The sequence below is a fragment of the Corvus cornix genome, chromosome 26 (assembly GCF_000738735.6).
Source record: "Corvus cornix cornix isolate S_Up_H32 chromosome 26, ASM73873v5, whole genome shotgun sequence".
NCBI classification, from domain to species: domain Eukaryota; kingdom Metazoa; phylum Chordata; class Aves; order Passeriformes; family Corvidae; genus Corvus; species Corvus cornix.
Window position 1 is genome coordinate 2,956,592 of NC_046354.1, and position 23,507 is coordinate 2,980,098.

A 23,507-nucleotide genomic window follows, 5' to 3' on the forward strand; every position below is an offset into this window, starting at 1 on the left:
TGCTTCCCGGGGCCATCTGTGTGCCGCCCTGTGGCCGGAATTCCCTGGCGGGTAAAACGAAGCTGTTCGGGCGTGTGAAATGGCAGAGGGAAAAGCCAGGAATCAATTTCCATCAGGGAGCTCTCTGCCAGGGCCGGGAGAATGAAACGCTAATTCCCAGCAGTTCTGGGTCATTACCTGGATTTCATGGTGGAAGGAGTGGGGCTGGCTCCTCACACGCTGGGATTTTGCTGCTGCAACAGGAACCAGGAAAATCTCCTCTTTTACGGGGCTCCCAAGAAAATTTCTTTTTTTGTGGGAAGAGAAAGAAAGGGGAAAAAATGCTGTAAAAAGCCAGGTTTTCAGCCAGCCTGAATCCTGCCCTGCCATGGGCTGGTCCAGTGGCATTCCCACTTCCAGTGACAGATGCAGTGCTCGTTAATCACAGCCCCACCACCTGCATCTCCTCCCGGAGCCTGTTGCTATTTGCGACTGGAAATTTGTGTCATGGAATGATGCAGCTCCCAGAAGAGCCCGAATGGTTTCCGTCGGAGTCAGGCCCTGCTGTGCTGCAGAGCTCTCAGCCCCTGCTGCCTCCACCAGCCCCTGGCAGCTCTGGCAAAAAGCACAAAATTGGACAATTTTCAGCTGGAGATTTTCCTCCCCCTGGGCACGAGCCCAGTCCCACGTTACTGGATGACTTGGTAGGAATGTGCCCAGGCTGGTTTGGAATTTAATGTGCTGGAAGAATGAGGAGCTGAGGGTCAAATCCCAAGGATCTGGTGAATCTGGGATGCTGGGAATGCTGCTGGTGATGGGGGAATAGCAAATGGGAAGAGGAAAAAATAACAGGGGCAGTTCCAGGCCTTCAAATTGTGTCTTTGCTGAACTTTAGGGCAAAGAAAGGGATCAGGGAGTCACGGAATCGTTTGGGTGGGAAGGGACCTTAAGGATCACCCAGTGCCACCCCTGCCATGGGCAGGGACACCTTCCACTATCCCAGGCTGCTCCAAGCCCCGTCCAGCCTGGCCTTGGACACTGCCAGGGATCCAGGGACAGCCACAGCTGCTCTGGGCACCCTGTGCCAGGGCCTGCCCACTCTCCCAGGGAACAATTCCCTCCTGATTTATTCACATGAAGACCTGAGGTGCACGGGAAAGTGGGAGGAGATTTGCCCCTGGTGGCTGCCAGCGGGCTCCCATTCCCTCCTGGGCACGAGGATGTTGGACCTGGCTGGCCTGGAGCCAGGAAGAGCCTCTCTTGCAGTGTTTACTGGGTGGCGATGAAGCTGAAATTTGGCAGGAGACAGCGAGAGGGAGGCAGAAAGAGCAGGATCGGATTTGGGAAGAGCCTTTGGTGGCACCAGCAGTGCTGGATTTACCTGTGGCACGAATCCATGCACACGGGATGAATCCATCCCAGGGGACGTGTGTGGTGCCCCCGGGCTCCCTCCTGCTCTGGGCACGTGCTGGAGCAGGGAACAACCCTGGGAATGCTCTGGAAAGGCTCCTCCAGCACATCCCTGCCTCTCCCCTTGCTCCCATGGATTTAAACCTCGATACCTCTGCGTTGGATCATTTGTCAGTAACACAGGCTGAGCTGCTGAGGCTGCTCTGCAGCAGAACCACGTCCATCCCGCGGCTCAGGAAAGAGCAGGATCGGGTTTGGGAACTCCTTGGTGGCACCAGCAGTGCTGGATCCATTTACCTGTGGGACGAATCCATGCACAGACTCCCCCAGGGACGAGTGTGGTGCCCTCGGGCTCCCTCCTGCTCTGGGCACGTGCTGGAGCAGGGAACAACCCTGGGAATGCTCTGGAAAGGCTCCTCCAGCACAGCCCTGCCTCTCCCCTGCTCCAACAGATTTACACCTCGATATCTCTGCTTTGCCTCATTTCACAGCAACCCAGGCTGAGCTGAGGCCGCTCTGCAGCGGAACCACGTCCATGCCATGGCTCGGGACAGTCCGGATTTGGGAGCCCCGGCTCTGCCACATCCCTGCAGAGTGTGGCACACGCAGAGCTCGGTTACACAACGCTGTTTGTTTTCCTCTCCTTAGCAACCCCCGCACGTTGTCCTCGGAGGTGCTCGCTCCGTGCAAGATTAATTGCTCAAATAGAAAGGCCCCGTTAACCTGAATATATTATTGAAAAGCAGCATATTTCAATCTGCCCTAGATTTGAAAATAGAGATGCCGGGTCAGCTGTTGGCATAAATCTGCAGAGCTCCTGGAAGCCGGCGGAGCTTCCCTGATTTACATCGGCAATAAAGGCGGCCTGGATCGGCTGCCAGGATGGGGACTCGCCTGGCTACCGCCAAGGACGTGGCAGGGGACAGGCAGGACCCTCGTGGCCATCCCTGGGACCTGCCAGCCCTGCCACTGTGGCACAAAACATTTCCTTGTGCTGGACTGAAAAAAAAAACAAACCCAAAGCACCACCCTACTTTTATCTTTAATTTAAAAAAAAAAAAACACATTCGTATGTTTTTTTTGGTGATGCTGCCATGAAAATCCTGGATCATATGAAGGGATACAGGAATTTCCAGCTGGTCAATTGGGGTTTTTCCATGTGGGCTGAGGTGGGCTGGAGCCCCCAGCCCCTCAGACTGGATGTAGAATGAGCAGGGAGCTGGATTTCCACCTTCTCCCTGCTAGAGGGAATTTTTTTAACGGGTTGGTTTGGGGATGAAAGCCCAGTTTTGAGGAGTTCTGAAGCTCTGCCTGTGGGGTGCACAGGGGGCTGGAAAGGGCTGGAGGAGGCTGGAAGGGAAATGGAAAGGGAGATGGAAAGGGGATGGAAAGGGAGATGGAAAGGGGGATGGAAAAAGGGATGGAAAAGGGATGGAAAAGGGGATGGAAAAGGGGATGGAAAGGGGATGGAAAAGGGGATGGAAAAGGGGATGGAAAGGGGATGGAAAAGGGATGGAAAGGGGAGGGAAAGGGGATGGAAAGGGGATGGAGCTGGCTGGAGGGGGCTGGAAGGGGGACAGAAAGGGACAAGAAAGGGGCTGGAGAGGGCAGAAGGGGCTGGAGAGGGCAGAAGGGGCTGGAGGGGACAGAAAGGGGCTGGCGGGGCTGGAAGGAGCTGCCCCGTGTGATAACGCCGGGCCGGGGCTCGCCCTTATCTGCCCGCGGGAGCCGCCCCTGTGCAGCCAGAGGAATGGATTCCAGCGGCCCCAGCTCCGCACCTTCCCCCTGCCAGGGGAGCCGAGCCGGGCACAGCCGGGGCGGGCACAGCCGGGGCACAGCCGGGGCACACCCGGGCACCGCCGGCAGCGCCGTCCTGCAGCTTCACAGATCACCGCCGTGAGCTGGGCTCGGTAATTAACCGCGCACCGGCTCGGGCCCAGCCCAGCTCTAACGTGACAGGAAATATTTGGCTCCCCTGACCGGTAATACCTGTTCCTGGGAGCCCCGGGGGGGCCTGGGGCAGCCAGGACAGGGACAGCCCTGCCAGTCCCCTCCAGCCCCTGCCAGCCTCCTCCAGCCCCTGCCAGCCTTTTCTAGCCCCTGCTAGCCCCTGCCAGCTCCTGCCAGCCCCTGCCAGCCCCTGCCAACTCCTTCCAACTCTTTCCAACCCCCTCCAACCCCTTTCAGCCTCTTCCAACCCTCCCCCTCCGGTGCCTTCCAGCGCTTTCCAATTCCTTCCAACCTCTGCCTCTTTCGGCTCAGGTCTGAACCAGCTGCAGAGCCCGGGGATTTCTCTGTGTCTGGATCTGCCTTTCCCTGTTCTCATGTGCTAAAATCGACTCATTTCTCCTTAAAAAGCCGCCTGGTGTCCTGCGAGGGGGAGCTCTTCATTTCCAGGGTGCAGCCGCAGATTTTTTGCCAGAAGATGCCAAGGAACAGAAGAAGAAGGGGCTGTGAAATATCTTGTGCTGCCCCGGGCGTCACCCGAGCCGGGCAGGGCTCAGCTTTCGGCTTTGATCCCGGCTCTGAGCGTGGATCAGCCCCCGCCAGGCCCGTGTGAATCCCCCCGGGATGGGATCAGCGCAGCGAAATTCCAGGGTCTTTTCCTGGGGACAGGGATGGGCAGGGACCCGGCTGGAGCAGACGGGAGGGGATTTTTGGAGGGAATTCGGGATTGGGAATGACTCGTGCACGAGGCAGCGCTGTGGTTTGGGCTCCTGCAGGGAGGAGAGAAGCGGATTTATCGCTGCTGCTGAGTCAGGGCTGGTTTTAATCGCAGAGGTTTTGCCTTTAGAGCTGATCCATCCCAAGGCAGGGAGATCTGAGTATTCCCCAGGGTCTGGATGGTGTTGGGAGCGCAGACATGGAACTGCTCGGGATACCTGGATGCATTCCAGCCTGGATCCTGCTCCAGCAGAGCCCAGCTCCGTCCGTGTCACACCGGAACTGTCCTGGAACGAAATCCCCTCCCTCTGCCTGACAGATTTATCTCCAGGGCTTTCTCCTCCTGGATTTGCCCACCGCGATTCCTGGAGGAAAGTCAGGGAATGAAGGATTGAGGAGAAACCTCTGCCAGCTCAGAGAATGAAAAATCCCACTGGCTCAGGGAAGGGGTTGCTGGAATCTGTTCTCCGAGGGTGCCCCGAAGGTTCTGCTGCTTCCAGAGGGGCTGATCCCAAGTCCTGGACTCGTGTTCCCCCCGGGATGGGAGTCCAAGGTCAGCTCCCCGCAGTTCTCCCGGGCCACTGCAGCACATCCCAGGGAGAATCCTGGATACTGGGGGCAGAAATAAAGCATGGGATGGATGGGGACAAACCCTGGGGAGGGAGGGGATCCTGCCGTGGGATCCCAGCCAGGGGTTGAGGATTCCAGGCATGTGCCAATGAGGGAAACGTGCCTGGCAGGGAAGGGTTCTGTTTAAACAAGGGAAATGATAAAACCAGGAGTGTTCTCCCAGCTCCTGCCCACTCCCATTCACTTTGTGACCTGGAAATTACCTAGGAAAAGCTTTATTCCCACAAAACCTGGGTGCTTTGGAGTTTGAAGAAGCTTTGTTCCCGCAAAACTCAGGGGTTTGGGGTTTGAAGTTTTATTCCCACAAAACTCAGGGATTTGGAGATTAAAAAAGCTTTATTCCCACAAAACTCAAGTATTTTGGGGTTCGAAAAAGCTTTATTCCCACAAAACTTGTGTGTTTTGGTTTGAAAAAGCTTTGTTCCCATAAAACTCAGGGATTTTGGGGTGTGACCCAGTTTTAGACTCCAACTCCAGCCCTAGATCTACATTGCCACCAGATCCTGGGTTCTGGTTTAGGGTCGATCCCATCGGAATGGCCAAAGGCAAACACTGCACTGATAGCGTGGCCTTAATTATTTTTTTGGTGATTTAATTAGGAGCCAGATCTGGGTTTGGGGCAGGACACAAAGTGGATTAGGGGAGCAGCTGCCTCTTTAATTAGGGCCATTCCTCTTCCCTTTAAGTTCACCCTTTGCTCTCCCAGAGGCCGCGGCAGCTCCAGGCACTGGGAATCCTCCGGAATCCCGAGATCCCAAACTGGCAGAGCTGGGGGAGGTTATTTATAGCCCCCGGGGCTGGGGGTAAATATTTATTTGGATTCCGATCCTTAATCTGCTCCTGGCGGATTCTGTGGAAAGCCTGAGCCCCCCGCTCCTCCTGCAGCAATTTCTATCCAGAGCCTCCCTCTCCTCTCCTCTCCTCCCAACACATTCCCAGGGATTAATTCTGCACGGAATGGGCACAGCCTGGGCTCAGCCCCTCTGGCTCCGTCTGGTCCCAACCATCCGGGCAGGAATCCTGCCCTCTGTGTGCCCCTCGGGTTCCACCCGCCTGGCATCCCGAAACCCAAGCCCGGGGACCCCTGGGGTGCTGGCACTGCCCTGGGGATGGACAGGATGGGTATGGGGACACGGGAGGGGACAGCGGAGCCGTGGGGTCATCACGGAGCGGGGACAGCTGGGCTGCCCTGCCTGGGGCCAGCAGAGCCAACCCTGGGGCCAGCAGAGCCACCCCTGGGGACAGCAGAGCCACCCCTGAGGACAGCAGAGCCACCCCTGGGACAGCAGAGCCAACCCTGAGGACAGCAGAGCCACCCCTGGGGACAGCAGAGCCACCCCTGGGACAGCAGAGCCAACCCTGAGGACAGCAGAGCCACCCCTGGGGACAGCAGAGCCACCCTTGGGGACAGCAGAGCCAACCCTGGGGACAGCAGAGCCAACCCTGAGGACAGCAGAGCCAACCCTGGGACAGCAGAGCCACCCCTGGGGACAGCAGAGCCACCCTTGGGGACAGCAGAGCCAACCCTGGGGACAGCAGAGCCACCCCTGGGGACAGCAGAGCCACCCCTGAGGACAGCAGAGCCACCCCTGGGGCCAGCAGAGCCACCCCTGGGGCAGCCACCTCAGGGTCCCGCAGAGACCCCAGATCCTGCCCGAGCTCTCAGCCAGACCCCAGGGTGGCACAGGGACTGTGGAAGGTGTCCCATGGTTGCAGCACCGATGGATCCAGGCCCTGCCCTGCCCTCGGTGCCTCCAAGGCCTCACCAAGAGCCTGGGCCCCTCTGGGAGCTTCACCCCAGCCCCAAAACTCTCCCGGAGTGGGGCAGGCAGCTGCAGCAGTGGGTGCAGGTGGGGGGACAGAGCTGGGGTGGCTGTCGGGGGTCAGGAATGGGGGACAGGGCCTGGCTCCCCTCCTTGGAGCTCGTGGGCTTTCCTGACAAGGACACCTTTCCCTGTCACCTCCTGGAGAGTTTGATGGCAGAGAGCCCCGTTGTTCCTGCCCTGTGGTGGATTGTTCCTTTGTTATTTGCTGTCCTTGTTGTTTCCTGCTTGGGGGGTGTGGGCACATCAAAGATCCTCAGGTCTGGGCAGGGGGAGCAGCTGCTCAGACAGCAGAGCCCCACAGCCTCCCCTGTTCATCCCGAAAACCTCCACTCTCCATCACCACAATTCCCCTCTCCACCCCCCCGAAAACTCCCCTGTCCATCCCCAAAATCTCCCCTCTCCATCCCAAACACCTCCCTTCTCCATCCCAACCATCTCCCTTCTCCATCTCATCTTCCCCTCTCCATCCCCCCAAAAACTCCCCTCTTCCATCCTCTCATCCTCCCCTTCCCATCCCAACAATCTCCCCCTCTCCATTCCAAAAATCTCCCTCTCCATCCCCTCATCTTCCCCTCTCCATCCCACAATCTCCCCTCTTCCATCCCCACAAATTCCCCCTCCATCCCCAAAATCTTCCCTCTTCCATCCCCACATCCTCCCCTCTCCATCCCACAAACTCCCCTTTTCTATCCCCCCAAAAACTCTGCTCTCCATCCCAACCCTCCCTCTCCATTCCAACCTTCCCTCTCCATCCCAACCCTCCCTCTCCATCCCAAAACCTCCCCTCTCCCTCCCCGCAGCCTCTCCTGGGAAGGCTCTGCTCTCAGGGATGGCACAAGGAGCTGTGGCAGCAGCAGATTTCCCTCCCTCTTAGCTCTCCAGGCAGGAAAAAAGGTAAAGAGGACCTGGGATCCCGAAATTAAGGAGGCAGCTGAGGCTGGAGAGCTCCTGCAGATTCGTGGTACACTCCGTGTACCATTTTTATTTTGCCACAGATAGACATTTTTATATATTACATCATTTAAAAACAGATTATTTGTAAAAAGAAATGGTTTTGGTTTCGCTTTTTTCTCAGCTCAAAGCCACCCCACCGTGTCCCACACAGTTCAAAGGTGACTTGCAGGGAGCTCCTTCCCCATCTCCCTGCTCCTTCTGGGACAACCTGTGGATTTCCTCTCCTGTCCCGCTGGAAAAAGGAGGTTTGAGTCCCTGTCCCACCCTTCCAGAGCCACAAAGTGTCCTTTAGTGCCCTGTCCCCCCTCCTGCAGCGCCGGGGGACAGCTGGGTCCTCCTGGAGGGCTGGGGAGGGGACATTGTGCACTGGGAAAAGGGCAAGGAAGGAGCGGAGGTGACAGTGACAGCGTGGATTCAAGTAGGAAGCCTTCACGCAGAGCTGGCACCGGCCCTGAGCAGCGTCCTGGGGCACCTGGATTTGGTAGGGGCGGCTCAGGGCGTGGGGAAGGGCTGGAAGGGCTGGAGAGGTGGCTCTGAGCCTCAAAGAGCTGCGACAGATTCCTCTATCCAGGAGGGAAGAGCTGGGAGAGGGTGGGATTGAAACAAACACCCTCAAATCAGCTCAATTGGAGTAAAAATAGGCACAAAAAGGTGTAAAAATGGGCTGAAAAGGAGTAAAAATAGGCACAAGAGGAGTAAATCAAACTCCTTTGGGCTCTCACCCCTTTTCCATGCACCATCCCAACCTCCTGGATGAATTCTCCTGGATGAATTCTCCTGGATGAATTCGTCCTGCCAGCCCTCCCACCGGACCAGGGATTCTCTGGCTCTCCATGCCCTGAACTCCCCTCCTGGGCAGCCCCTGGCACCAGGAAATGCCCCCAGGCCCCTTTTCCTTCCCTGGTGTGGCACTGGCAGAGGCAGCGGGGCTGTGGCCATGCAGGGCCGGGGCACAGCCCCAGTTCAGCACTCCCACAGCCCCAGTTCGAGCTCTTTTCCACCCAGGAACCGGTGCCAGCAAGGCTGGGAGAGCTGAGAGCAGAGGGAGGAGAGGCACTGACACCCTGAGAGAATCCTCCCTCAGCAAATCCCCTGAGAAAAACGGATAAAGTGGAATTTTCCCTTTGTAGAGCACCTATTGAAAAGTTCTCCCGTCTGTCCTGGACTTCCCTAAGGCTCAATCCATTCCCACAAATCTGAAAAAGATCCTTTACGGCCTCACAGCTGTGAGGGGAAGCTTTAGCTGGGAAATGAGAATAAATGATGAGCAGCACAAGCTCTCCCTGACCCGTTGGAATTCCAGGAGTGTGGCTGAAGTAGAGAATTGAAGCTGATTTTTATTTTTTCCAAGGACTCTGGAAAGTCCCGCTGGACACACAGCAGAGAACCGGCGATGATTTGCCAATCGAGGGGCTTGATTAGGAGAAAAAAGGGAAATAACGAGCGCTGGCTCGTGCCCATCGTGGCCAAAAGGCTCCATCTGGTGGTGTTTGCACCCAAAAAGGAGCTGGGGAGGAGGGGGCGGAGCGCGGGTCGTACTGGTTAAACTGGTTCAGAGCAGAGAAAAGGCTTTCAACTGGAGGAAATCCCAAGCTGGGAGAAGGGGTGGCAGGATGGGAATGGGAATTCTGGGGGGAGAAATGCACCTGCAAGGGGACAAAGGAGCCAGCGGGGCTCAGGTGAGCCGGGAGGGGGGGCACAAAACCTGAGCACGGCCGGGTTGTGCTGCCCTGCACGGGGCAAACACATCCGAGCAGGAATGGGAATAAAACAGCAAATATTTTAATGCTTTTCTCTAAAGCACAGCCCCGAGCATTCTCACCAGGTAAAAGGGATCCTGCAGGAACAGCCAGGAGCAAAATGACAAGCTCAGATATAGAAACAGGCTGAAAAGTTTGTAATTCTGTTAAAAAAGAGGCAGGGACAGGAGAGATGTGAGAGTTAAAACTCAGGCTGGTCCTGCTAAGCCTGGGCAAGGAGAGAAGAGAGAGGGGTCCTTCATCTTGAGCTCGGGTAGGACAGGGAATAAGCAGCTGAAACCCCCTGGTTTGCAAAAATCAGGAAGGTTTGGGATGGGAGAGAGGAGCTGGCTCCCCTCCTTGCCCCCAAATCACTCGAGCATCGGTCAGGAACAGAACCAGGACAAGTCCCTGCCTAGCGGAGCCTGGTCCCGGCATGGAGCTGCTCCAGGGATGGGCTGCAGCTCCAGTGCCTCCCAGTAAGAGCCAGGGAGGCCAACTGGTGGCCAGGAGGAGGGCAAGGACACTGCCTGTCCCCAGCGGGAGGAGGACAGGGCCACTGCCCGTCCCCACCGCCAGGATCCCGCAGGTTTTTAGTGTTCGGGAAGCTGCTGGAGTTTCCCAGCTGTGCCAGCTCGGAGCCCCTGAGCCCAGGGGGGCTACGGGGCCACAGCCCTGAGCCCCCAGGAGCTGCAGGGAACAGCGGCCCGGGGCCAGGCCGGGAGGGTTTCCATGGAAAAGGGTCGGGATGTCCATGCAAAGCTGGGAAAGGCTCCAGTGCTGGGCTCAGGAGCAGGGGGAGGTGGAGCAGCGCCGCTTGGTTGGTCCCTTCTGGGATTTCCAACAGCTGGAGCAGCCAGGGCTGGGATCACCCCTCAGACACGGGGGGATGAGGCTGTCAGTGATGGGGAGGGGGCTCTGCTCTGCCCTAAGGGGTGCAGGACCCAACACTGGCACACACAGGCACTGTCACACACTGCCACTGTGGCATTGTCCCGTCCTCTGTTCCTCCAGAGGAGCTGCAGGGTCCCAGAGATGCCCCATCCCAGAGATGCCCCATCCCAGAGATGCCCCATCCCAGAGATGCCCCCTCACAGCGCTGCCCCCTCCTCAGCAGCTCTTTGAGGCATCAAACACAACAAAGCAGAGCCCCCCCTCTCCCCAGTCCTCTCCTGGGGGTGCAGAGACCCCAGACCCTGTGGCAGGAGGGTGCCCAGCTCCAAGCCAGCCTCTCTCCTGGAGGTTCCTGGGATCCCCCTGTCCTGGGGGATGTGGAGCAGAGGAGGGAGCGCCCAGCTGCCCCCGGCCCCGTGCCCGTCAGTGGGTGAAGAAGCGCTGCACCACCAGGTGCCCCAGCACCACCACGGCTGCTATCAGCATGTACTTCATGTAAACGTTGTCCAGGTCGAGCGCGGCCACCTGCCAGAGAGGGGACATGGTGGGGTCAGTCCAACCCCCAAACCCTGAGCCCCAAAACCTGACCCCACTGACCCTCCTGGTCCCCCTGACCTCTAAGCTCTGACACCCCTGACCCCCTAACCCAAACCCTGACCCCCAAATCATAACCACCCTGGCCCCCCAAACCTGTATTCCCTGGCACCCTGACCCTCAACCCCTGACACCTTGACCCCCAAACTCTCACCCTCCTGACCACCTAACCCCCAAATCCTGACCACCTGAGCCCCAAATCCTGACACCCCCTGGCCCGTCTGAGCCCCAAACCCTCCAAACCTCCAAACCCTGATTCCCCCAGCTTCCCTGGCCCCCAAACCCTGACCCCTGACCCCCAAACCCTGACCCCCTGACTCCTCTGATCCCCAATCCCTGACTCCCGCAGTTCCCCCGGCCCCCTTGACCCCCAAAACCTGCCCCCCTGACCCCCAAAACCTGACACCTTGACTCCCAAACTCTCACCCTCCTGAGAGTCAAACCCTCAACCCCTGACCCCCAACCCCTGACACCTTGATCCCTAAACTCTCACACTCCTGATTGCCAAACCCTGAACCCCTGACGCCCAAACCCTGAGCCCCGCCCCCAAACTCTCACCCTCCTGACCCCCAAACCCTGACTCCCCTGACTCCTCTGATCCCCAATCCCTGACTCCCCCAGGTCCCCCGGCCCCCTTGACCCCTAAACCCTGTCCCCCTGACCCCCCAAACCTGACACCTTGACTCCCAAACTCTCACCCTCCTGATTGCCAAACCCTGAACCCCTGAACCCCAAACCCTGACACCTTGACCCCCAAATCCTGAGCCCCTGACCCCCAAACCCTGAGCCCCTGACCCCCAAATCCTGAACCCCTGACCCCCAAATTCTCACCCTCCTGACCCCCAAACCCTGAACCCCTGACCCCCAAACCCTGCCACCTTGACTCCCAAACTCTCACCCTCCTGACCCCCAATCCCTGACTCCCCCAGCCCCCTGACCCCCAAACCCTGACTCCTCTGACCCCCAATCCCTGACTCCCCCAGCACCCCTGACCCCCAAACCCTGACTCCTCTGACCCCCAATCCCTGACTCCCCCAGCACCCCTGCCCCAAACCTGCCCCTGCTCACCCATCCTCCCTGCTGGGCGATCCAGCAGGCGATGCGGTTCTGCAGCATGAAGTCCCTGAAGTAGCGGCTGATGCGGCGCAGGAAGCCGCTGACGCCGCGCTGCCACACGTGCATGGCCATGCGGTACCCGAAGGCCAGCAGGGCGATCACCCGGCCCCAGTTGATGCCACTCTCGAACAGGCTGCAACAAAAGCCGAGGTGATCCCTGAATCCCTGCCCGGAGCTCCCAGCTCGGAGCTGCCCAGGCTGGGGGAGCTCGATCAGTGCGGGCAGGACAAGAGGAAACGGCCCCCAGTTGCACCAGGGAATGTTTAAGTGGGATATTAGGGAAAATCTTTTCATTGGAAGGGTTCTCCAGCCCTGGCACAGCTGCCCAGGCTGAGGGAACTCAAACAGATTGGATATTACACTGGATATTATGGAAATTTTTTTCCCTGGAAGGGTTGGCCAGCCCAGGGAATCTTGAGCAGTGGGGTCAGGACTGAGGAAACTGCCCCAGGTTGTACCAGGGAATGTTTAGGTTGGATATTATGGAAAGTTTTTTCACTGGAAGGGTTGGCCAGCCCAGGGGATCTTGAGCAGTGGGGTCAGGACTGAGGAATGTTTAGGTTGGATATTACGGAAAGTTTTTTCACTGGAAGGGTTGCCCAGCCCTGGCACAGCTGCGCAGGCTGGGGGATCTCGAGCAGCGCAGTCAAGACTGAGCAAACAAACCCAAATTGTACCAGGAAACATTTAGTTTGGATGTTTGGGAAAATCTTGTCACTGGAAGGGTTTTCCAGCCCAGGGGATCTTGAGCAGTGGGGTCAGGACTGAGGAAACGGCCCCAGGTTACACCAGGGAATGTTCAGGTTGGATATTATGGAAAATGTTTTCTCTGGAAGGGTTCTCCAGCCCTGGCACAGCTGGCAGAACACCCTCCCTGGGCAGATTTAAAAGCCACATGGCTGTGGCCCTTGGGGATGTGGTTTAGTGGTGGCCTTGGCAGTGCTCTGGACTCTGAGAGGGCTTTCACAAACCAAACCATTCCGTGATCCTGGGGTTGCAGGGCTGGGGATGCTGTGCTCATCCCAGCCACACAGACACGGGGATTTTGTGGCTGAAAGAGACTCCAAAAGATGTTACTCGATGCAGTGTTTGGCACTGATGATTTAGACCAGGTTTGGAAGGTGCTTTTCCCGGTTTCCAGCAAGAGGGGGAAAAAGGGAATAAAAAAAATAATAAAAAGAGTGAACCGAGAGCCTGCGGTTCAATCTGCTGCCCTGGGCTGGTGGGCCCTGCCTGTGCTGAGCCCTGGGAGGGAATCAGAGCCTGGGAGGGGACACAGAGGAGGCGACACGAGGACAGGGACAGGGGTGAATTCAGCTGCGTGTGACAGGGATTAATTCACCTGAGTATGACAGGGACAGGGGTTAATTGACCTGAGGGTGACAAGGGGAGAGATAGGGTTAATTTAATTTACCTGAGTGTGACAAGGGTTAATTGACCTGAGGGTGACAAGGAGTTGGACAGGAGTTAATTTAATTTGCTTGAGTGTGACAAGGGGAAGGATGGGGTTAATTTACCTAAGTGTGACAAGGGTTAATTTACCTGAGTGTGACAAAGACAGGGATTAATTTAATTGACCTGAGTGTAACAAGGGGAAGGATGGGGTTAATTTAATTGACCTGAGTGTGACAGGACAGGGACAGGGGTTAATTTAATTTACCTGAGTGTGACAAGGAGTCAGACAGGGGTTAATTTAATTTACCTGAGTGGGACAGGACAGGGACAGGGGTTAATTTACCTGCGTGCGTTGCCGCCTCAGCCAGCGCGGCTTCCCGGAGAGGGGAGCAGGAAAAGGACAGAAAGGAAGGAGTTAGACACAAACACTGCAGAAAAGAAGGAATTAGACACAAACACCGAGCAGGGGGCACGGGGACAGGGCTGTCACAGCCAGAAGTGCTCAGAGGAGTGACAGGAACCCAGTGACCCGTCCTGCCTGTGCCACGGGGCTGCGTGACCTGGGTGAACGTTTCTCCTGCCGTGTCTGTCTGCTGTCCCAGCTGACAGAACCCCCTGATGCCTCCTCCATCCAAGCCTGGACCTCGGGAAGTCCTGGCAGGAAGTTTTCCAGGTCTGTGCCCTCACTCCTCGCCTGTTGCTGTGCTTTGGGTGGCTGTCAGCTGCACAAGGCTCTGGGTATCACCTGCACAAGTCTCTGGGTGTCACCTGCAGGTTCTGCCAGCCCGAGGAGCAGCCCCCATCCCGAGGATTCCATGAAGATCAGGCTGGGTGGGGGCCCTGAGCCACCTGCTCTCGTGTGTGGCGTCCTGCCCATGGCAGGGGGTTGGAGTGAGAGGATCTTCAAGGTCCCTCCTGACCCAAACCGTTCCATGATTCCATGATTTCTGTGACCATCCCATCTCCAGAGCCTGTGGCTGGGGTGGCTCCTTGGGATGTCCCAGCCTGGAGCAGGGGACAGCAGGAGCAGCCGCAGGGGCAGGGCTGGTTGTGCCCCTAAGGGGGAGCTGGGACAGTCACGGGCCGGGTGTCCCAGGCACAGCCCCTGACTGACCCCAGCCACTTGTGCAAGGACTGGGATGCCTGGGAGGGGAAGATGATCTGAGCAGTGCTCAGGAAGAGGAGGAGACAGGCAGAAAACACAGGGATTATCCCGGGAGCTTGGCCAGGGCCAGAGGGTGAAGCATGAACGGACAGAGCGGGGGTTTAACTGCCAGCACTGACCACACCTGACCTCCCTTCCTTTCTCCTGCAGGGAAAGCTCCCAGCCCATGCCAGGAGCTGCAGAGGCTTTACCTAGAGGCGATTTTGGTGAAGTGCTCATAGGCGTTCTCGGGGGTGAGCTGCAGGGACTCCAGCATGGTGTGGAACTCGGTGTCGTAGCGCTTGCAGATGTCGTCCCCGATGATGGCCAAGCGCTGCCCCACCTGGCTGCCGGTGCTGCTGGGGCAAGCAGGGAGTCAGGGCAGGCTCTGGAGCGTGGCCTGGCTCGGGATGAGGGCTGGGGACAGGGATTTACCTCGCCAGGTCCTGCTGGATCTGCTCAATCTCCGGGTCCGGCGGCACCTCCGCCCCTCGCTCCTCGCGCTCCTGCTGGTAGCGGTAGAAGGCGTAGCTCTGGAACACCTCCTCGGCCTCCTCCGCCACGTGGCCTTCTGGAGAAGCAGGAGGGACACAGCTCAAGGGACAAACTCATCTCCCTCCATTCTCAGTTTCTTTTCCAAGATAAAAACTTGTCGGGGATGGGAGTGGTGAGGTGGGGCCAGAGCTCAGCTCCCTTCACAGAGCACCCAGACACAGCCCAGGTACAGGAGGTACCCGGGGAGGGGCAGGAGTGGGGGATCCTGTGGGAGTGTGGCTTTGGGGATCACCCTGTCCTTGGGGGACAGCAGCTCCAGCAGCAGCTCCACAGCAGCCAAACCCTGTCCCACCATCCCACACATCCAGCCTGGCCATGCAGCTCTCCAGCACCTGGGATCTGCATTTCCAACCTGAGCTGTCCCTGCCCCGGGCTGTACTGCCCCACAAACCCCGTCCCCAAGCCCCCAAAACACACCAAATTCTCCTCACAGGGTTTTCCAGCTGGTCCCATCTCCCTGTCCTGGCTGGGCGCAGGGGTGGCACAGACCTGCCGTGCTCATCTTACGCCAGCAGAGCTGGACGGGAAGGACAGCCCCTGTCACTGTTTGCAGGGGTTGTGCTTTGTTTTCAGGCACGGGTTCATTTGGTGGCAAACAAACCCTTCAACTTCTGGGAACCAGTGACATTCCATGAGAGGCAGAAAACGAAACCAACTGAGTCAGAGTTTCAGGGAGAGGAGGGCAAACACTCGGCCAGACAAAGGAGGAAATCGCTGAACCAAATAACCCCTGGGTTTGACTATGCCAGGAGCTGTTTTTAGTAACACCCGGACAGGAGGACACATCTCCCCCTTCCCACAGGTGCCACTCCCAGCACCCACTGGGACCATCTCGGGATCTCTCCCACTCCAGGGATCTGGATCAGCGTTTGCCTGGTGGATTCCCAGTGCCAGCAGTGCCAAGGGGAGGTTTGGAGCTGCTCGGGGATCTCTGGAGGGAGAAACTCCTCCATGGCTGCTCCGTGGCTGCTCCACGGCTGATCCGTGGCTGATCCATGGCTGCTCCATGGCTGATCCATGGCTGCTCCATGGCTGATCCACATCTGCTCCACGGCTGTTCCGTGGCTTATCCGTGGCTGCTCCGTGGCTGCTCCACGGCTGCTCCACGGCTGCTCTGTGGCTGATCCATGGCTGATCCATGGCTGCTCCATGGCTGCTCCGTGGCAGCTCTGTGGCTGATCCCTGGCTGATCCATGGCTGCTCCGTGGCTGCTCCACGCCTGCTCCATGGCTGCTCTGTGGCTGATCCCTGGCTGATCCCTGGCTGATCCCTGGCTGCTCCATGGCTGCTCCATGGCTGTTCCGTGGCTGCTCCATGGCTGCTCCATGGCTGATCCATGGCTGCTCCGTGGCTGCTCCGTGGCTGCTCCGTGGCTGTTCCGTGGCTGCTCCATGGCTGCTCCATGGCTGCTCCATGGCTGCTCTGTGGCTGATCCATGGCTGATCCATGGCTGCTCCATGGCTGCTCCGTGGCAGCTCTGTGGCTGATCCCTGGCTGATCCATGGCTGCTCCGTGGCTGCTCCACGCCTGCTCCATGGCTGCTCTGTGGCTGATCCATGGCTGATCCATGGCTGCTCCATGGCTGCTCCATGGCTGATCTATGGCTGCTCCGTGTCTGCTCCACGTCTGCTCCGTGGCTGCTCCATGGCTGCTCCATGGCTGATCTATGGCTGCTCCACGTCTGCTCTGTGGCTGCTCCACAGCTGCTCCATGGCTGCTCCCTCCATCCCCAGCTCACAGAGAATTGGGATCCGCACCCTCTTGTCCAGATCCCCAGCACTGCCCGACCCAGAGAGTCCCAAACACCCAACACCTGCATTTCTGTGTGAGACCCTTAACTTCTCACTGTTCCCATCTCCCGGGAGCAGCTGTGCTGTGGGAAAAACCGGCAGCTCCGGCCAAAAATCTCCATCAGCCCCAAACACCCAAATAACCACTCCAGACAGTGACAGGGACTGGTGAAACCTGGCCCCATCCCTTGGAGCCCAGGAGACAGGGATCAGCTCCCTGCACAGAGGGAGATTGCAGCCTGGAGACAGAAGACAGCCCCGGGAAGCAAGAGCAGCCTCTGGAGATTTCTGCCCCCAGGGAAGCCCAGCTCCACCTCACTGCAGCTGCAATTCCAGTGTGGGATGAGCAGCTGCTGCTGCTGGGTTTGGGTTTGATCCCAGCAAGCTGGGCAGCCCCTATTATCCATTAATAGCAATTCCATGAAGGATCCAAGGGTGATCAGGGGGACTGCACTGTGCTGGCATAATCCTGCTGGAGAGCGGAGCTGCCAGGCAGGGAGAGGGACAACTGCCATCCCCGAGCAATCTGCACAGCACAAAACCTTCCCCTCCCTCTGCTCTTTAGGACCAGCACCTTCCCACTCTGAGGAGGAGCAGCATCCCCCAAGTGCCTCCCCGCAGAGCTGAGGGGCAGCCTGGGCTGTGAGACAGGAACTCAGCCCTCAAAAAGGGAGATTTTTCTGCTCCAGGACCTGGACTGGGCTCAGAGAAAGCTGCTGGAATTCTGGTGTTGGTGAGCAGAGTTGTTCCTCCTCTCCATCACACACTGCCAGGAGGAGGAAACTCCTGCCTTCATTCACAAAACACCTAAAAACACCTAAAACATCCTAAAAACACCAGGAGAGGAAGGTGCCTTCCAGCCTTGGAACAAACAGCAGCACCCTGGCCATGCCCAAGCCAAGGAGGACAAGAGCCCACAACGATGCCCAAGCAAATCCCTGCACAGGAGAGAAATCTCTGCTGCATCCACAGGCAAACAAGCAGAGCCCCCAACGAAATCCAGGCTCAATCCCTGCGACAAAGCCTTTTTCCATCCCTCAATCCCACAGCACGTGCCGTGGAAGCTGCGTATCCCTGCTCCCACTGGAGCCCATGAGGCTTCTGCCACCTCCAAACTCCAGAGGTGGAATCCCTCCCGACTCCCCCTGAGTTTTGGGAAGCAGAGGGATGCTGAGACTGCCAGTAAGTGTCTGTAGGAAAACAGGAACTGGGGCTGTGACCCAGCATGCTCAGACCTCAGGCTCTGATCTCTCCCTGGTTTTCACATCAGTGTCTCTCCAGCCTCAACAGGAAATCAGTGAACAGCTGCTCCTGTTTGTGGATTTCTGCCCCTCCTGGACTTTGGCACGGCAAGGATGGGGTATTTTCCTTCCAGCGTAACCACAGGGTCTGGCACAAATGGGACTGAGAGAGGGAGAGGAGCCCAGGCAAGACCAGAGCAGAAATCCCATTGTCAGGGCAGTGCCAGAGCCCTGAGCTGGGTCTGAGCTCCACCGCCCCAATCCCAAGCAGCTCCCGGCCCCAGGTGTTGACAGAGCTGACTCAGCTGATTTACCCCTCACCTGCACAGCAGCAGCAGAGTCACCTCGTCCCACACTCCCTCCTGTTGGGATGAGCCGGGAGCTGAGGGTTTTCCCGGGTTCCTGTTGGCCCCGTTCCCAGTTTTGCCCATTAACCGGGGCAGGGGCTGGGCTGGGCTCGCACGGGGACAGAGTGACCCCGCTCCTGGCGAGCTGCAGCTCATCACCACCGCCCTGCCAGGGCACTCGGGACCTGGTGTCACCCCAGAACCACCCAGACTGCCTGAGACCGAGGGTGTTTTCCTCTGTGATTTAAACCCCAAACTCCTCCCGCAGTCTCGTGCTCAGGGAAGGGAATACACGACACCAGGCAGCTCCCAGCACTTCCTCTCCGTGCCTTCCAACCCCACCTTGCTGCCCACCCTGATCATCCAATACCAAGCACACAACCCTTGACTTTTTTGGATGGAAAAGAATCTTAAAGCTCACCCTATTCCACCCAGTTCCACCTTCCACTAGACCAGGATGCTCCAAGCCCCTGGCATGTCCCAAAAGCACTGAGCACCTCCCAGTTCAATTCACTTCAGTTCGGAGGTGATCTGAAGCAGGAAATCCCCTCTTGCCAAAGGAACACAGCAGGGGAATGAATAAAAACCCAAAAGTTTGAAGCTTCTCCCTCCCCTGAGCACCCCAGAACCCTTTACCTGGGCTGAGCCTGCGCCTGTGGCTCCCCTGGCGTCCCAGCGGCCGCTGAGGGTCCCCCTCATTCCCTGAGGCCATCGCCGAGAGGTTTGGGAATGTCAGCTTCACCTGCAAGGGCGGTGGAGAAGTGAGTCACGGGAGCCCTGTGATCCCTCACAGCCCTAAGAATCCCCTTTGGCAGAGCTCGGAAAAAGCTGCTTTTATCCCTGCCAGCCCTGGCTCCTCCCTCCTGGCTAACGCATTCCTGACTGTACGCATAGGAGAATTCTGCCTGGTACAACGTTACATCACTGGCTTCCCCTTCTTCGAGGCTTTTATGGCTGATGTCATTTGGCAAAAAAAGGGACCTCTCACCTCCCCATCCCACTGGATTTCCTTCCCATTTTTGCTGGAAATGGGCTCCATCCTGCTCGGAGAGAGCTGTGGGCTGCACCAGCCCTTCCACAGCCCAGACCACAGAGCCTCATAAAGGGCTGGAACAAAAAGTCCAGCACAAAAACCTCCCTCTGCGACCTGTGACTGCCGTGCTGCCGTGACATCTACAAGAGATGAGCCCTGATTTCCTCCAGGACTCCAATTTCCTCCAATTCCTCTTGCTCTTTACGTTTCGCCTCTCAGAAAATAAGAAAACCGAATGAGAACAAAACACAAAGCTCAGCTTTCCCCTGAAGTTCAGAGGTATCCTAAACCTGCCCTTCAGGGCTCAGCACCGCTCCTTCGCCCTCAGGGGTTTGGGAGCGAGGCCAGGGAAAGAGGCCAGGATGTTCCTGTCAGGATTAACGGGATCAGGGCAGCTCCTCGCTGCTGTCCGACATTCCAGAGCACATTCCCACACTTCCACAGGCCTGAGCTGGGCGCTTTCCTGATGTGCACCAAGCCTGAACTCATGAATGAGACCCAATTCCTGACAGCCCAAAATTTAAATTGCACCCTGGACAAAAATAAAGGGAGTGCCACTTCCTTTATAAAAAAACCAAATATCAAAAAAATAAAATATTATCTATAAAAGTATATTTTTAAATATAATATACAATAATATATAATATAATAATATATAAGAATACATAATATAATATATTATGTATTATAATGTATAATATATATAACATAATACATGATAATATATTATTGTAATATTCTATAATAACATATTATATAATAATATATAACGTATAACATATAATATTTGATATTTAATATTTAATATTGAATATATATTATATAATATATAATGTATAATTTATAAAATAGAACATAGAAAATAGAAAATAAAAAATATATTATATAATATAAATTATATAATATATAATATATAATATATAATATATAATACATAGTATATAATATATAATATAAAATATATTATATATTATATATATCATGTATTATGTATTATATATTCTATATTACATAATGTCTAATATTTTATATTAATAAAAATATTAATTTTATCTGATATAAAATACATAATAAAAATATAGTAAGAATATAATAAATTATATTTATAAAAAATATTTTTTTTTTCCCTTTAGTAATAAAGGAAAAATAACCACCCACAGCTACGGGAGAAGTGCACAACGTGGTTCAGGCTCCTGACATCACGCTGGAGATTGCTCAGAAGGAAAAATAAAGGTAGGACAGGAAGCGCAGCCCGTTTTGGGATGGGGGCTGGAAGTGCAAAGCGGCTCCGCCGGGTGTAGAAAACCACGAGCTCCTGGTGGAGCTGCACTGGGGAGCCTGAGCCTGGTGGCCAGGAGGGAGGTGCTGGTTTTTCCCACACTCCGAGGATGGGAGGACAGGATTTCCCCCTTCCTCCCCGAGCTCAAACATCCCCATCCAAGGAAGAGCTGAGAACGCAATGAGGATCATCAGCGGGGACCAGGGGGAAATGCCTGGGGAGAGCTGCTGGCCACTCGCCCAGATCAGCTCCAGAGCTGCCTCTCCTGGCCCTTAGAATCACAGAATTGCCTGCCCTGGGGTGGTGTCCATCCCCTGGGATGGAGCAGATCCCCTGGGGTGGTCTCCATGCCCTGGGGTGGTGTCCATGCCCTGGGGTGGTGTCCATCCCCTGGGGTGGTGTCCATCCCCTCCTCCACTGAGGAGCCTCCTGTGCTTCCTCCTCTGCCATCCCAGGCCATGGCTGAGCCCACCTGCACTGGGAGGACTCAGTGCTGTTCCCAGGCTGGGAGCAGCTCCTTGGAGCTGTGGGAACTGGGAAGAGTGGGAATTTCCTCTGTACCCCACAGTGCCACAGCCCAGGTGGCACAGGATGCTGGGGAGGGTGTGGGTGCACCCAGCAAAGAGCTCAGGAGCCTCTGCAGCTTTCCCAGCTGGGTCTGTGGGGCAGCAGGGCTGTGTCCCACAGCCACCCAGGGCTCCCCACGTGTGACAGCGACTTTTCTCGCATTGAATGAGTGAGGGCTGTCAGCAGCAAGGACTTCCTGGGGCGAGGGCAGCCTGTGGAGCACAAGAACACAGCAGAGGCAGATGACTCATTTACAACTCGCATTTCGCTTTCAAGCCCTGCAGGAACTTTCTGTTTTCGATTTCCTTCTGGGCCCTGGCAGCGCTGTCCTCCCTCGTGACACAGAGCACTGCAGCCCTGTCACCGCTGTCCCCAACCACTGCGGGTCCTGAGCGCCCACGTGAATGTTCAGAAGAGTTCCCTGCCCTTCTCTGCTGGGGTCAAAGCGCCTCAGACCATCCTCCCCAGGTTGCAGAGCTGCTGCCCACACTGCTCCTGCTTTCCAGCTTCCCCACTCTCCCTTTGTTACAGGAACAAGAGAACAGGGAAGCGTTGAAGGAGGAGCTGACACCCAAACACCCAGAGACAGCCCCGGGCTGCAGGAAAAGAAATCTCCCCAGGATTTCAGTCAGGGCTCAAGGGAGGGATTCAGGGAAGCTGCAGGGTCTGACCCATCCTCCGAGGGTCTTGTGGGAGGCTGCAAAGGGTTAAAAGCAGCAGCCAGAACTTTGGATGGGATTTGGCTGCAGCTCCAAGGTGGCACAGGGCTCTTATCTTGATTAAGGAGCACCTGCCATGCCAAGAGTGAGCCTTCCCCCAACCGTCCTCAATAAAACAAAGACCTTTGCCTCAACTGTTCCTTATATCCCCCTCGTCTCCTCTTCTTAAAGCTCTCGGACACATTTCCTGGGTGTCTCTAAGGCACACTCATCACTTCTCCCAGCTTTTCTCCAAAGGAAAGTTCCCGAGCCCTGGGTTCAGGGAAGATGGTGGGAGAAGGAGGCAGATCCGTGAGGATCCACAGGAGCAGCTGCAATCCCTATATCCCAGCCCAGCCGTGGGGCTCTGAAGTCACTCCCTGACGTGTTGTGAATGGCAGGAAATCCGTGGAGCATCCCCCGGGACGAGCTTTTCGCAGCTCTGGTGCGTGGCAGTGATTCCACGGGGCCGTGCGATCCCTCCCGGGACAGAGATCCCGCAGGATTCCTGTGCCTGATCCATCCCTGCCCGGCCCGCGCGGAGCCAGGGCTGCTCCTCCCCCTGCCCCGGCGCAGCAAACTGGGGAGTTTGCCCAGTCTGGGGTCTGCCCAGTTTGGGGTTTGCCCACCCAGCACGGCCCCAAGGTGGGCAAACGACCCCCAGCATCCATCCAGCCAAGGTCGCCCCCACACCCGTGCCCGTGGCCGGGGGTCCCCGGCCGGGACAGCGTAGCCACACGTGCCATGCCCGTGTCCAGGTCACAGCCCGGGCGCGGCGGGACGGTGTCACCCTCTCCTCAGCGCGGTGGGGCGGATGTCACCTGTCCCTCAGCAGGGACAGCTCTGCCCAGCGATGTCCCCTCCCCTGAACCCCTCGGGCCCTGCGCGACTGATGCCGGGGGCGACCGTCACCTCCGCCGGGGTAAAACACCCAACTGCAGAAAATACCGGCAAACGAGGGGGAAATCCCTTTTTGGGGCAGGGAAATTCCGTCTTTGGGGCAGCGACTCGCCCTGAGCGCGACCTCCAGCCCTGGCCGGGGGGTTTCCCCCAGCCCCAAGCGGGGCCGCTGAGGAAGCACCGCGCACTTTGTCCGGGATGCGACCCCCGGCCCTGTCACTCCTCCCGCACCCCCGAGCCCCCGCACCCCGCGGCTCCCGGTGCATCCCTGCCTATCCCTGCTCCGGCCGCGCCCGGGGAACAGGGATAACCCATCCCGGAGGAGTCTGGGGAGGGGAAACGGGGGGCGCCTGCCACTCACCGCGTCCCGGCGGGGCGCAGCGGGTCGGGATATCCCGGGAGCTACCGCATCCCTGCCGGGACCCGCTCCATCCCTCCGGCCGCTCCCTTCCTACCTCCTGTCCGAAGCGCGGCGCGGGAAAAGGAAGAGAGTGGGGCCGCGGAGGAGGAGGGAAAAGAAGAAGAGGAAAAAAAATCAAGTAGAAACCCAACCCCAGTGACCATAGATAGACACGAGCGCGGGGCCGCGCAGGACTCAGCTCCCTCTAGAGGCACCAACCCCGGCGCGGGGCAGCGCCGAGCAGCGGGGGCTTTTTGGGGGGTTCTGGGGCTCTCCGGGGGGCTCTGGAGGCTCCTCGGGGGCTCGGGAGGAGCTGAAGCATCGCCCGGTCTCGGGGCGCTGCGCGGCTCTG

General features: G+C 57.3%; 1 protein-coding gene across 2 annotated transcripts; it reads right to left on the reverse strand.

Moving 5' to 3' along the window:
* Positions 1–8,775: 8,775 nt before the first annotated feature.
* Positions 8,776–23,277, reverse strand: BAK1 (BCL2 antagonist/killer 1). Of its 2 annotated transcripts, none has more exons than XM_039565378.1 (6): positions 23,117–23,277; positions 18,915–19,020; positions 14,781–14,916; positions 14,558–14,701; positions 11,759–11,939; positions 8,776–10,621 (listed from the first exon to the last, which is right to left on the reverse strand). In XM_039565378.1, the coding sequence occupies exons 2-6, from the start codon at positions 18,988–18,990 to the stop codon at positions 10,520–10,522; spliced, it is 639 nt and encodes a 212-aa protein (XP_039421312.1). In that variant the 5' UTR covers positions 18,991–19,020; positions 23,117–23,277; the 3' UTR covers positions 8,776–10,519. The 2 variants fall into 2 exon arrangements, with proteins under 2 accessions (XP_039421312.1, XP_039421313.1); XM_039565379.1 differs by having other exon boundaries at positions 23,211–23,270.
* Between the last annotated feature and the right edge of the window lie 230 nt (positions 23,278–23,507).